This window comes from Agelaius tricolor, unplaced genomic scaffold (genome assembly GCF_023055355.1).
Source record: "Agelaius tricolor isolate 1412-34295 unplaced genomic scaffold, bAgeTri1.0.p SCAF_1, whole genome shotgun sequence".
Lineage (NCBI taxonomy): Eukaryota > Metazoa > Chordata > Aves > Passeriformes > Icteridae > Agelaius > Agelaius tricolor.
The window spans coordinates 51456033-51469556 of record NW_027269261.1 but is presented as its reverse complement, the minus strand read 5'-3'; the positions used below and the strand labels follow the sequence as shown (position 1 = coordinate 51469556).

At 40.7% G+C, this 13524-nt stretch overlaps 1 protein-coding gene across 4 annotated transcripts; it reads right to left on the bottom strand.

Moving 5' to 3' along the window:
- Positions 1-5716: 5716 nt before the first annotated feature.
- On the bottom strand, positions 5717-13184 carry CCDC28A (coiled-coil domain containing 28A). 4 transcript variants are annotated; one of them, XM_071434047.1, is made up of 6 exons: positions 13050-13184; positions 11973-12161; positions 9137-9300; positions 8069-8223; positions 7399-7421; positions 5717-6234 (listed from the first exon to the last, which is right to left on the bottom strand). In XM_071434047.1, exons 2-6 carry the CDS (start codon positions 12128-12130, stop codon positions 6180-6182), a joined length of 555 nt encoding a protein of 184 aa, XP_071290148.1. In that variant the 5' UTR covers positions 12131-12161; positions 13050-13184; the 3' UTR covers positions 5717-6179. The 4 variants fall into 4 exon arrangements, with proteins under 4 accessions (XP_071290148.1, XP_071290165.1, XP_071290157.1 ...); XM_071434064.1 differs by lacking the exon at positions 13050-13184 and adding an exon at positions 12906-13025; XM_071434056.1 differs by lacking the exon at positions 13050-13184 and adding an exon at positions 12729-12882.
- Positions 13185-13524: the final 340 nt, after the last annotated feature.

Here is a 13524-nt window from a genome sequence, read left to right as displayed (position 1 = left end):
TGACATGTCTCTGTCCCTTATGGATAGGGTGTGCTGTGTTTCTCTACATTTAGGGCAGAGTTGAGAATTACTCTTCTGATTTCAGCTGTGCAGTTTGTCTCTAAATGTCACTTTATGGGTGGCCTGGCCTTAATCACTTTTTCCTAAAATGGTAAAAAATAGTAAATCATTGTCTCCTGACTCCCAGCTCATTCTAGTCTTAGTTTCTAGTGGAATGTAGTTTCATGAAATTGCAATGTGTTGCAAAAGCACATTACTTCAAAGTGAGTAATAACAATGCAGTTCTTACTCTGTGGGGAAGATGAAAAAACAACTTGTTTATTTTGAATATATTTGCATGCTTATGCAGCATGCTTCTCTTGCCACGTATATTGATGTACCAATCTTTGATCATACAGCTGTTGAGAGGAAAACACATGAAAACCAAGGACTTCATTATCTAAAAACAAAAAAAATTAAATGTATGTTCTTATAATAGTTTTATCAACGAACTTGGGATTGTATAGGAAAGATGTTAATAATGTCTACATACTAATAACCAAATGAGACAATATAGGGTTGTCCTGACAGTACATAAGCAAAATATAAACTTCACAGGAGTCTTTGAATTAATTGCTTTTGTTTGGGGACATGGAGGGGGGAAGTTGAATATTGTGTAATTTCCTTTCAGTAATATTTCTTTGAATTGTCAAAATGGGTTTTAAAGGTGCAGCTTCTGCTTTAAAGGTAGATTGTACATTGTTTGTACCTAAAGCATATACTGATTGTACACTAGTTGTACCTGGTTGTACACTGTTAGTGTGTTTCAAAGTGATTTCACAGTACCTTTTTCCAGCCTACTGGTATATAGGTATTCAATGTCTTGCATTTAAATTATTGTCCAAAACAGCCTTTGTTTAGTTATAATACTAAAACATTTGGTATTGTGACAATGAAACATGAAGTTCGTGATCTCACAGCTTAAATACAAAGCTTTAAGAAGACTGTTAGTACTGTTTATCACACTTCACCAGCATTCTGGGTCACAGAAAGCTAGATGAATTATATTTCATCTCTGGTAGAATATATTCTTGACACTTTCATTCTTACAGATATTAATTAATTTAATCTGGAATCAGCTGAAATTACTCTGTTCTTTTGACTGGTCTCGTTTATGAGAGGCCTATGAAATTATCAAAACATCATAATTAGTAAAAGCAATTTAAGCTGACTTTCAGTGGTATGTTGATGGAAACCCAAATTCTGGCAATACTGCTGTTGAACCATGTGTGGCTGAGTGTTTCCCAGTCTGTGGGAGATGGGAGCTACATCATGCTCTGCAGTGCACGTACACTCTGTGGTGTATCCCTTAGAGCTGCAGTGGTGCCTCTTGCTGTCTGTCACTTCACCTCAGAGGTCTGACTGCTTTTCTGGCTTTGGCTCAAGTAAGGCTGAGACTGACAGAAGAGGGGATGGTCTATGGAGTGGAACAAGTTCATTGTAAGAAACTGCACTCTGGATCAGGACTATTTTCTACAAAGGGCCTGTGGTTTTTAGTGTCCAACCAAAAGTCAAGTAAGGAACACTGGCATTTGAAAGACTGCTTGCATATTAAGAAAATAAATTGATTTCATATTGAAAATCCATTATTTTCCTGACAGCTGGAGGAGGAGGAAATGGAATAAGCATTACAACAGCTGCTGTGAACACTCACCTGAGGGCTTCTGAAGGCCTAGCATCCCTGACTGGCTGTGTCAGACTTAGCAAGAAATTTATGTATAGTAAGGAATTTCAGCAATATATGATTTCTCTGCAGAAGGCAAAGGAAATACTTTGGGAATCCCTATGTTAACTTAGGTGTGTATTTCATTAAAATGCTGTGAAAATCAGCACTCTAGTAAGTGCTTTTGTGCCTTATTTTGCATAGCTTGAGCTGATAAAAAGCTTGAGTTAAGGTATGGAAATAGAGAGTATGTTTCAAGAAAAAAAAATGAAAGGAATTTTGTAGGAAGTTGTAATTCATTGTATTCTATCAGAAAATGCAGAAGTGCTATGCCTTGAGCATGTTACTTGTTTTTTCTGTTACATATCCTGCCTTGGAAGAAGAGTGGTTCAGTTTATAACAAGCCTTTCTTCTAGAGCTTCAATCCATTGTCTTTCACTGCCCTTGTGAAGGAACTTGGTCACCTGCCTTCTCATCCAAAGGAGCCAAGAGATCATGGACCAATCAGGAGGTCCTTTTGCTGTAGAAGGGGACGTAAAAAGCACATATTCCCTGGTTTACTTTGCATTTAGCCTTTCAGGATAAAGTAGCATTAAAGCAAGATGTTCTATAGAAAACCAGTAATTATTCATGTCATTTTTTTCAAAATTAAGAGGCTGGTAATTTTGACAGATTGTATGGTTTTTACCACATTGCCTCCATAGTGAATTTGCTAACCAAAAACATGCTAAAATTGATAATTTCTCAGAACTTTTCATGTCAAAACCAGTTTTGTCAGTGTTTTTAATCTGTTTGTCTATTTAGAACATTAGAACCCCTATTTAGAACATTAGGGGTTTTTTAGGTTTTAAAACTTCCTTTTTGTAAATACCTCTTCATGTAGACTTTATTTTCTCTTGTGGAAAATCTTATTACATCTTGATGTAAGGAGGGTTGCATTTTAACTGTCACAGCTCAAAACTGTCTTGATCTGAATTAATCCAAAGTGAGTACTGTCTAAAATTGACAGTAGATGTAATTTGGATTGTAAGGTAGGATTTTGGGTTTAAAATTTTCATGAAGATGGCACAGATTTTTGTTGTAACATACACCTATTTTCCTTCACACCTGCGTTGCAGTTTTCAGAGTTCTGTATAATATTTCTTGTATTAGCACTTGCTTAACTGTTAGACTGTATCTGTTTTAGTATTTCAGCTTGATTCTGCAATATTGCCTTGATCAGGATGATCAGATAATTTGCAAACTACTCATTCATTCAGTCTGGTCCCAGCCTCTCAGTTTGTTGGGAATTGTTCTTGGTTATTTCATGTTCTGGTTTTTGTTGGTTTAATATGATTAAAGAGCTGCAAGTTGGAGGTCTCATATTAATCTCACTATTTCTAAATAGTGGGAAAATTATGGTCTATTACAATGACTGATTTTTAAGATTTAAAATTTATATCTAACATCATCTACTAAAAACATAAGGTTTCCTTTTTTTTTTTTTTACTTAGGAGAGAGAGATGTACAGGTCTTGCAGATGTGTGCCACAAGTCTCTTTGTAAAGCTTCATTCCAGCAAAGCTCAGTGCTGATTCAGAAATCTGCAGTGTCTGGTTTCATTGCAGAATCAATCTTTCCCAAAGGAGTAGTCCTTAATTTCTTTGGCATGTTTCTTCCTTGGTGTTTTCCTGTTGGCTTCTGCTACCAGACGAGTCCCTGGGATTGCAGGTGTGCTCCAGTGGGGCCAGCACTGGAGAGCACATGGCTGAGAGCAGCAGAGGACCTTTGCCCTGTCCCTCTGACCTCTGCATCTCATCCCACATCTTGCCAGCAACAAGCCTGGTACTGCCCCAGTCCCCCTCCACATCTATCTAGTAAAGCTCTGCCAGTGAGCCCTGGTGCTGCATAGGCAATTGCATTGTCAAAAACCCCAAAATTTTGGAAGTGACAACAGCCATGCACTAATAGACTCAGCCATCTGTTTCTTAGTGTTGCTGCCTTCAACTGGAAATATAGAGGAGAATGTAACTTGTGCCCCAGATTCCCCACAGTGATGCAGCAAATAGCACCTTCTTCCAAACACCAAACCCATTTATCAGTGTGAGTTTTTGAACCACAGCACTGGCCTAAACTCACACTGGTAAATATATTAAACATTTAATACACTTTTATCTCCACAAACAACTCTTCAGGAAACAACATAATAGAAAATGAACTCATTTTCTGCAGCCACTTACATACTTTTCTAATTACAAAAGACTTCCCACAAATATGTTACAGTAGGTTTTTTTTTTCTTTTCCTGCAGGAGCCCAGAAATGTGATTAGCTCATTACCACATAAAAGAATTCAGTATCTCAAAAGTCTTGCTACAAAATTTTCTTGTATGAAGCCAAGTTAATAAGCACCAACCATTAATGGACTGTGTCAAAGACACAAAGTTGTATCCAGGAGGAGGTAAGGGAAAAAGAATTTCCTAATTTCCCAATTATTTGGTAATTAGTGCATTCTTGGTGACTTGTAATTGCCCACGGGCTTAAAGCAATTGAAGAAAAAGGGGCTAATTCTTGTATAATTCTAAACAGCTGCTTGAGATAGGTATTAGTTTATGTCTGTATCTCAAATTATACCCTCTGTCCTTGCATACATTGCTGCAGAAACGAGATCAAGTCATCCAACATGTTTGTAAGTGGTTTGAAATATGTTTGACATAGTAAGCCTAAGCAGTTTGATGTCAGAGCCCAAACACGGAGAAGAGCTGCCTCTAAAAGAGAATATCTAAACTCTGAGATTACAGGTGTGGTTTGGGACGAGTGCGCGTTACGATGCTTGTGATACACTGCCCTTCTTGGCAAGAGGCTGCTACTGAGCACACAGCTCTGCTCCTGCATCCAAGTGAGCTGCAAGAATACAATTTTGTTTGTGTAACTGCAGCTCTACTAGTCACTTTTGCCACACCTGGTATGAGGCACGAGGCTAAAAGATGCTACTTATTTGCTCAGAAGTCTGCCCAGAAACAAGGGCATAGTGCTGATGTGAGATGGTGCTGTGCAGAAATGGTAATTGCCCAATTATTGGTCAGAGGGGTGTGTGTGGAGAACAAACATCAACCTTGGCTTCACTCTGTGAGAACTTGTTGTATTGTAGTTCTCTTAGGCTGACTTTGGATTTCACAACATCACAGGTACATACCCAGTTGCAGGCAGGGACTCCTAGGTTCGTTTATGCAAACTCCTAGAGAATCTTGGCAACGAAGGAGATAAATTGTGTAAAGAACAAGAACAACCTGAGGGGACAACCACTGGGCTCCTACTGGTTTGTAAATCACGGAGATGTGCATGATAGGTGAGGCAGGGAATTTGAGGCTGAATCTGTAGCCAGAGCAGTCAGGGTGGTTAAAGGATCCTTCTGTCCCCAGCGTGCTGCAGGCTTGGTGCTGCACAGTCCAAAACTACATCTTGTGGCTGAAGGAGCCTCTTCTCCAAAGATGCCCAACAAAAGGAATCTTCTATTCCGTGGCCATGTGCCCACCCTGGGCTGATACAAGCTTTGCACTCAGGTAGAAGGATAAAGATTCCATTCCTTGTTCAATAAGTGTAAAATCAGTGCGAAATCTGAATGTATTGCCTAAAACCTGAATATAAAATAAATCTAGAACCAAAGACATGGTATGATGGACCAAGATAGAAATTTTCGATCTAAAACCAGCCTGATTTTTTTTTCCCCTCTGGCTGTGCACAGAAAGATGATACCAATTAATTGGTACCATCAATTGGTATCATCTATTTACAACATCAGAGTAACTACAAAATTGATTATCCTGGATTTATTGAACAGTAACTATTTACCCAGTTTTGGATTTTCACAATACTTAATTTATGTGGACTGCTAGCATACACACTAATTCCAATTTGATGAGATTTTATAATTATTCATAGTACGGAAAAATGTAAATTCTGCAAACATTTGGACAACGCTAAAACTCATCTTCCTAACACAGCCAAACCAATAGCAGCTTCTGCAAATGAAACATCATATATTTAAAACTTTTCACTTTATTAACAATAAATTATCTGTGGCATCACCAATCAACAAAACACTAAAGAGACAGTGAGCAGATTGTCTGTATAATGATCAGAAAGGCAACATTATCAGTACCTTCATAAAAACTGGAGAAATGCCAATGAACTTATATACATGTACCACTTTCAACCATATGAACACTGAGCAGAAGAAATATATTCCTAAGTTTCTCCAATTTTTCTGTTAAGTAAGGCAGTAATAAAAAGCACAGCATCACAATTAAGTACAACTCTAGGTACTGAGCCCTGGCATAATGCAGTGCTCAGAGGAATGTGCAAAATAAACACCTGGATTTGCACTTTGATTCTTTGTTGTGTAAAATTAAAAAACAACACAAAGTCACAACTCTTCTTGATTCCATTGTCCAGAAAAACAAAAGCAAAGCTGGAGAATCCAGTTTAACAAAGATCTTCTCTCAGCCTGTAGTACCATTTGGAATATCTTGAGCATCGGCTAAATGTAGCTTTTGGCTGAAGCCATACATTAAGGAATAACACTTTCACATACAGATAAGGCATGAACAAGACAACAGTGTTACATGAAACTCTGCTTACTCTGGGGTATGCACCAGTCCAGACAAACTCTGTTCTGGTGAGTCTTGTGCTAGTCCCCCACCAGTTGATTAATATTTCTCAATGAGATTTGAGCATTAGATACCTACAGCATTAGCATGGGGATCAAGGGCAATGGCAGATTATTTTTATGACGATTGCATATTATTATCCCATTCCACTTGTCCTCTTTTATGAAGTCTGCTTGAAGATGCAGGAAATGTAGATCCCAATGCAGGATCTTAAGCCCCAAAAACTAGAGCCACGCATCCTCAATGCATACCAAGTGTGTAACAACAGAAATAACCAGACTGCAGAGTAAACTGAGTGCTACACTCCTCCACTGCCATCCTGGCTTATCAAAAGCACAGTGTGAAAGACAAGCTGAGACATTCAGCTTTATCTTCTCTGTGGGCTAAGAGCACACATTTGTTCCATTTCCTAAGCTCTGCTGAAGTACCTGACCCTAGAAATAAAAAATTAGGTCAGCTCACTCTCCACAGTCAAGCAGTGATAAATGACCACACACGTTTCTAGAAAAAAATGAAACGGTAATAGAATTCACTTATCAGTGAGACAGATTATTGTTGAAGGAATCTGAATATTGTGGAAGGAATATTACTATGGATGTTTTTTCCAGAGTGTCTCAATAAGATGCATGCAGAAAGAGCCTGCTGCTGATGGGTTTTGCCACTGACAATACACTGTGGTACACAAGTGGAACATGGTAGCTAAATAAATCACCAGGTGAAAAAAAACAGCCTATAAGTACATGTGTTAAGATACAGTCACTTATGTATTGGAAGAACCTAAAAATTGATGCTGTATTATAGTACTAATTTAAAAGCACAGCCTCACAATTAACTACAACTCTAGGTACTGAGCCCTGCAGTGCTCAGAGGAATGTGGAAAATAAACACCTGGATTTGCACTTTGATTCTGTGTAAAATTAAAAAACAAACAATACAAAGCATTATCAAGGAATCTGACTCTTGTAAAGGCATCAGCTACTAGGGAAACACGGTGCAATTTGACTACAGTTAGTAATTATAATGCAAAATAAACATTTTAGGAGAAGGATACATAGATGAATTTAGTTCTTCTAGCTGCAATATAAATGTAGAAATTATGAGAAATGGCACTTCAGTTAGTCAAAGAAATGCAACAATTATGCTGGTATGCTGAAATGAACACATTAAAATAATGAAGGAAATAACTAATAGCTTGGGCCGAAATGTATGATTTCTTACAAGAATCAAACCTACACTGAATTCTACACAATGAGCTATGTTCCAAATTAAGTTTGGAAATTTTGGAAATATAGTTTCCAAAATTGATCTCAAGAAATTTAAAGAAATTTAAACAATTCTTGTTTTTATGGAAATACACTAGACAAAGTGTAGAATGTACAGATCTGTACTCTTTGTTATGTGTCACCTTCCGCAGATGTAGGAGGATGGACTGCAGGGAAAGTGGTTGTAGTTCCCTAGTACGTGGGCTGTCCCTAAGCAGGCTGACAGGCTCAGGCAGCTTGCAGCCAGCCTGCTCCCCTCCCCAGAGCAACCAGCAGCTGTAACAAATGAAAACAGCTCCTGTGCTCTCTCAGAACCCAGAGGAGGGCAGGGCACACCTTGGTTCAATGAAGAGCTACGTTCTCCTCAATGTAAATCACTGCGCACACAGGGGCGCTATTTTCCTGAACCAAGCCTTGCTGTGGGCTAAGTTCCATGATTTCTGCCTTCCCAGTACTTACATCTGACAGCAGTCTATCCAGGTTGGAATCACTGGCTAGTTTTCTTTTATCTTCAGGGAGTTCTTCCATCTCCCCATAGAGCTCCAGATTGAGGCGAGCAAGTTTCTCCTGCATACTCCGCACGTGCTCCATCTGCTCTATGGAACATTCATTTCCTAAAACAACAAGTAAAAACTTTATATAAAGAAACCCAAGAGCAAAAATGAAGATGTGAAGATGCAGCTTTTTACATCAGAGAATTTAAACATCAATTTTACAAGTACATTTGCTTTCTCGGTGTTTTCACTATTGAAGTTTTGGTCATCCCATTTGTTGCTGTGTTGTGCTGAATTTACAGTAGCTATCCAATGTTCTCAGAGTTTTTTAGAATGCACGTCGTTTTTCTATACTCTTGAATTTTTCTCTGATTCAGAAAGACCCTGTATTTTAACCTAAAATTCAGTCAAAAAAAACTTCTTTCCAATTCTGATTTCTCTAAGGGTTGCTTTCTTGAAACAGATGGTTGATATAATACAAACTTTTCAGGTTCTTTTGTAAAATCAGTGTGGAATTGACACGTTTACCTAACACTAAACTTGCAAAAGTACACATGCATTTTTCTACTTAGTACAAGGGAGAAAAGAATGCAAAAATGTGCAAAATTTCTTCTAAAACCTCTTATCAACTCTGAGGCTGTAAAAATACTAAGAAGCTAAGACAAAAGAGTAACCTAGGTAAAATGCAGCTTGCATTGAATTTCATAAAAGTTGTTACCAATAGTCTTAAATGTTCATATGCAACAAAACTGGGTGCTAAACACAGTTACTTCTTCCTACATAAATACGTGATTTTAAACTTGGTATCTTAAGGAAAGGTGTTTCCTTGCTGGAAAGAATAATGGAATGGCATATGAATAATCTCACAACACAGACAATGTTACAATGTAACCCTAATTTTAAAATGCAGTAAGATGTATTAATTATGTTGATTTCATGTGGCAGTCTGTCCATGCAGCACACTTGTTTGCAAATGTTATCACAGTACAGCTATAAAAAACAACTACTGTGCACACACAATTCGTGCACTCACCAAATGCCTGAAGTTTGCCAGAGTGGAAGTCATTCAAGAGACTCAGAAGTCCCCTTTCCATTTCCTGGACATCTGATACATCTGTGAGAAAAGAATGCTGGATTGGTGCTGCCTGTGCCCCTTTTGCTTCAGCTCCTGGAGGTTTGGCTTTCTCTTTGATTACGCTAAAAAAAAAAATTGAACAAAACAAATATTACTTCCTGCTTTCAATTTCACTGTAAATTTGAAATGTAAGGAAGTGTACATCTGAGCTTTGCAAATTAAATGAGAAATACAAAGTGCATATTTCAGTCACTGCTTTTAAGATAAACACTGGACCTCCAGCTTGTCTTACAAATAAAGAACATCACTATCTCAACATTTTGATACTGCAAAATGAAGGGTTCCAACAGTCTGCTTTCCTGCTCACAGAAGGAACCATCAATGGACCACACATCTGTGATGGCCATCTTAGTAACATAAAGTGGGCCAGCACTACCCAGCAGTGACAATAGGGCATTAGCACAGAGAAGACCTCTAAGATCATCAAGTCCAACCATTAACCCAGCACAGCCATGTTCACCACTAACCCACATCCTCAAGCACCACACTCATGATTTTTTAACATTTCCAGGGATGGTGATTCCACCACTTTTCCAGGCAGACATTATCTACAAAAAATCACCCAAAAGGCATCTGCAAGCCAGAGAGAAACCCCTTGAAAAATCATACTCTCCTCCTGTCACAAACATCTGTAGACTCCAACTCCTGTGGAAAACAGCTGGTTATAAGCTCTGCAAGGTGACCTTGACTCCACATAAATTTTCTTAGAGCTCTTTCTTTCAGCCCACAAATAACATCCCAATTTTGTAAATCTCACATCAAAATCACTGTCCCACTACTCTAATGTACCAAATGAAACTAGTCTGTGCCCAAACATCAAATTGCTAAAAATGGTCTACAACCCTTCCTGCAAGAAAATCATCAAAATCCCTAGATCCCATACACTTCTCTCTAGACATAGCACTTATTCAGAGCACCATGTGCCCATAGAAACTACATGGATGAAAATTAAAAACCATGTTAAATCCCTGTGAACACACAACCAATATGGAAACTAAACAGGCAGCTACCAGTGAGAAGCAGCATGTTCCATCTCTGACCCAGAGACAGACAGACAGACAGACTACATCCTAATACAGTTTAGGTAGGAGGCTGTCCTGCAGCCTTGTGATGAATCTGTTCAGAACCTGATCCAGTGAAAAAATCTGAGTCTAAACATTTTAATTTAGAATACTATGGGATATTAAAAAAAATCACAGACTTAAAAAGAGGCTTTATTTAATTAATGAAGAGAATGGGGTTTAAAGCACAGTAAGGCCTACCCTTCCCATGCTCTGCAAATTCTCTCTTTCTTATGGGAAATAATAATTCTTTGTCCAGCCCAAGAGCTTCTGTAGTCTATAAAACATCATATAGACTATATGCTATGGAAACAACCAGCAGTCCAACAATCACCATATCCAGTTCAACTCAGAGCAACTCAGTTTAGGTTCTGCTTCAGTTTCAGACTTAATGGTTTGCACAACAGACAGGTCATCCATTTTTCTACCTGATTCTGATGTTTAATAAAATAAACTATTAGTCTTTGAGAACTTACTTCATTGGATTCTTGCAGATAAAGTGAAAATTAAATACTCTTACTCCATTATCACAGCAGCAGTTCATCCTCACGTTATTATGTCAATTACCTCTCCTGCTTGATAAGTTCAAACAATTATTTGTATTAGCATAGCTTGGTAAGTTTAACAATTGTGCAAGAATGGCCAGAACTTAGAGCAAAAAGGACATTTTCTTCTCTACACAATCTTTTGGACAGCAAGAAATTAATTTCTAGTAAATCCCAGGATAATAATGTTGAGACTTGAGTAGACTGTTCAGTCAACTGCAGAAGCTACCAATTTATAGCACATTAGTATTTACTAATATTTCCCTCTAAGTATTAACACAGTTTTCCTGAAAAATAATGTATAGACTTTACATTGCAGAAATTAATTATTTATCAGGTCAATACTGCATCCTTCAAACAGACTCTCTGCTGATGCTGACAGTTCTGTATTTAATCTTCAGCTAAAACTCAGAGGTCAGTAAATTCTGCTGCCTCTCTCCAGCTAGCATTTCACTTTAAAATTCCTCTTCATTTATTTATCTACTGTGTCTGCCATAGCCAAAAAACTCATTTTCTAACATGCAAGTAAATTAGTGTTCTCAAACTGAAACCAAGTTATCATCAAAAAACCACAGACTATTCTGATGTACTTTCTGAAGAACTGAATGTCTCTCTTTACTCAAGACACTCCCCCAGCTGAGAGGTCCCCAGTCACAAAACACCTGGAAATTCCAGTTCTAGCTCATCCTGTTCAATTTATGTCCTTCATTTCCTGCCACAGTTGTCAGTTTCAACCTTGCAGTCATGTAATATTTCATTTGTTCCTCACAGCTGTACATCTGGGGCTCTGCTATCTCCCATATGATGCCCAAATCCGATCACCCAACTTGTGTCTTTCATCAGGCACATCAGGCTACATTCAGAAAAATTGCTGTTGGTATGAGTTTACAGCATCGTGTAACATTTCATTAAGCTTACAAGAAAAGTGCAAAACACCTTCCTTTGCTGTAAAATAACCATTATATTGCATTAAATATGTATCATGTTGCTAAAAAAGACACATCATCAAAACTTTTCACAAGTCTGAAGCTTTTCTGTCACAGCCAATCTAAACCACCTTAGACCGTCTCAGCATTGCCAAGTTCCTGGCTCTCACTCCCTCCAGGTCTCCAAATGGCCCAAGCTTACCGTTTTAACTTTGGTTTTTGTACGGCAGGCTGTGGGGCAGGGTTGGAAAAGGCTGTACTTTTACTGACTGGCACAGAGCTTTTCTTGGAGTTAGCAACCTGAGCAGAGTGACTGGAAGATGATTTTGGGCTCCTCCTCTTGATCTTCCTTTCTTCCATTTCTTCGAATTTACTGCATCTAGACTAATGTCTTCATAGGAAAGAAAAGAAAGTGAGGAAAAAATCCGTTAAAACTGGCATTCACAATAAAAGCAAGTAGAAAGACAGCTCGTGGAAATTAAACTTGTAGTTCCTTCAGAGATAAGCAGTCCCTCATTTCTGAGAACAAGAGAAACCAGTTTCCAGGAGAAGCTGCCCGGCCTGCTTGATGAGCGGAAGGGGCAGGACTTAAAAGCTCTATTTGCCAACAGGTACCTCCAAATGATCTCAAGCACTGTGTCCCGTGGATTACGGCTAGGGAACACCAACCACTGCTCGGGCCCACGGCAGGCAAAACACTGACAAGTGCTGTGGCACGGGGATGCCGCGACCCATCCGTGCCACAGAACCTCCTCTGCTCAGGGAAACTCAGCCGATGCCAGCTTGTTGTTGCTGTGACGCAGCTGCTGTTACCGCTGCTCCACACTTGCTATTACTGTCACACACTTGCTGTCACTGCCGTGAGACACGCTTATTGTTATTGTGTGTTGTTATCACTCCTACACCACCGACGGGCCCTGCCCAGCTCCGCACACACAGCCCACCCGTGTGCGGTTACCGGGCGCTCCCCCGCCGCCTCCTGGCCGGTGAAACGCCTCTGACACCCGTTACACCCCGGAGGCGGCTGAGGGCGCCCGGGCACGGCGACGTCACCCCCGGGCGCCATCGCGAACCACCGCTACCTCCCGGGATGAGGAGACCCCTGCGCGCAGCCCGGGCAGCCGCAGTCACGTACCGCCGCTTTATTACCGCGGAGGCTCGGGACACGGCTGCGCTCCGGGAGCAACGTGAAGCGAACGGAGCCCCTCACCCGCCCGGCCCCGGCGCCGCGCCCCCTACCCCGCGCCCCCTGCCCGGCCGCTCAGGCCCCGCCCCCTACCTGAAGGAAGCCCCGCCCCCGGAGCGCGCGCGGAGCCCCGCGGAAGCGGCCGGCTCGTCCCGGCGCGCAAATCATGTGACGGCGGGCCAGCCCGGCCCGGCGGCGGCGCCGCGAGGTGCATTGTGGGAGTCCCGCCCCAAGGCACCACCTCCCCCGCGGGCGGACTACAGCTCCCAGAACCCTCCGCGGAGCGGGGCGGGGCCGCGTGCCGGCGTTCGGTGGCTGTCACGGCCAAGGGTTTCTCCCGAAATATCAGATCCAAGTCCACGCGTGTTAAAACACGCGGAGAAAAACCACCGCACTGCCGACCCGGTCCTTCTCCCAGCTGACGCCGTGCGGTAGCGCTCCTTCTCCCCCCCTCACTCCATCTCCTGCCTGTAATTACACCCCAGCCACAACCTGCTCTATACTGAATAGGCCTCAGCTGCTTTTTAAGGCTTCACTGAGCACCGGCCACCTCAAATTAATGATTTAC

Bases quoted from the DNA above. Each gene is read 5' to 3' on its own strand.
- CCDC28A (XM_071434047.1), bottom strand. From the start codon at position 12,130: ATGGAAGAAAGGAAGATCAAGAGGAGGAGCCCAAAATCATCTTCCAGT. The intron at 7,422-8,068 runs GTAAGTACTGGG...TTTATATTGCAG, and splicing joins TGGATAGACTGCTGTCAGAT to CTAGAAGAACTAAATTCATC. The intron at 6,235-7,398 runs GTATCCTTCTCC...GTATGGCTTCAG, and splicing joins GAAGAACTAAATTCATCTAT to CCAAAAGCTACATTTAGCCG.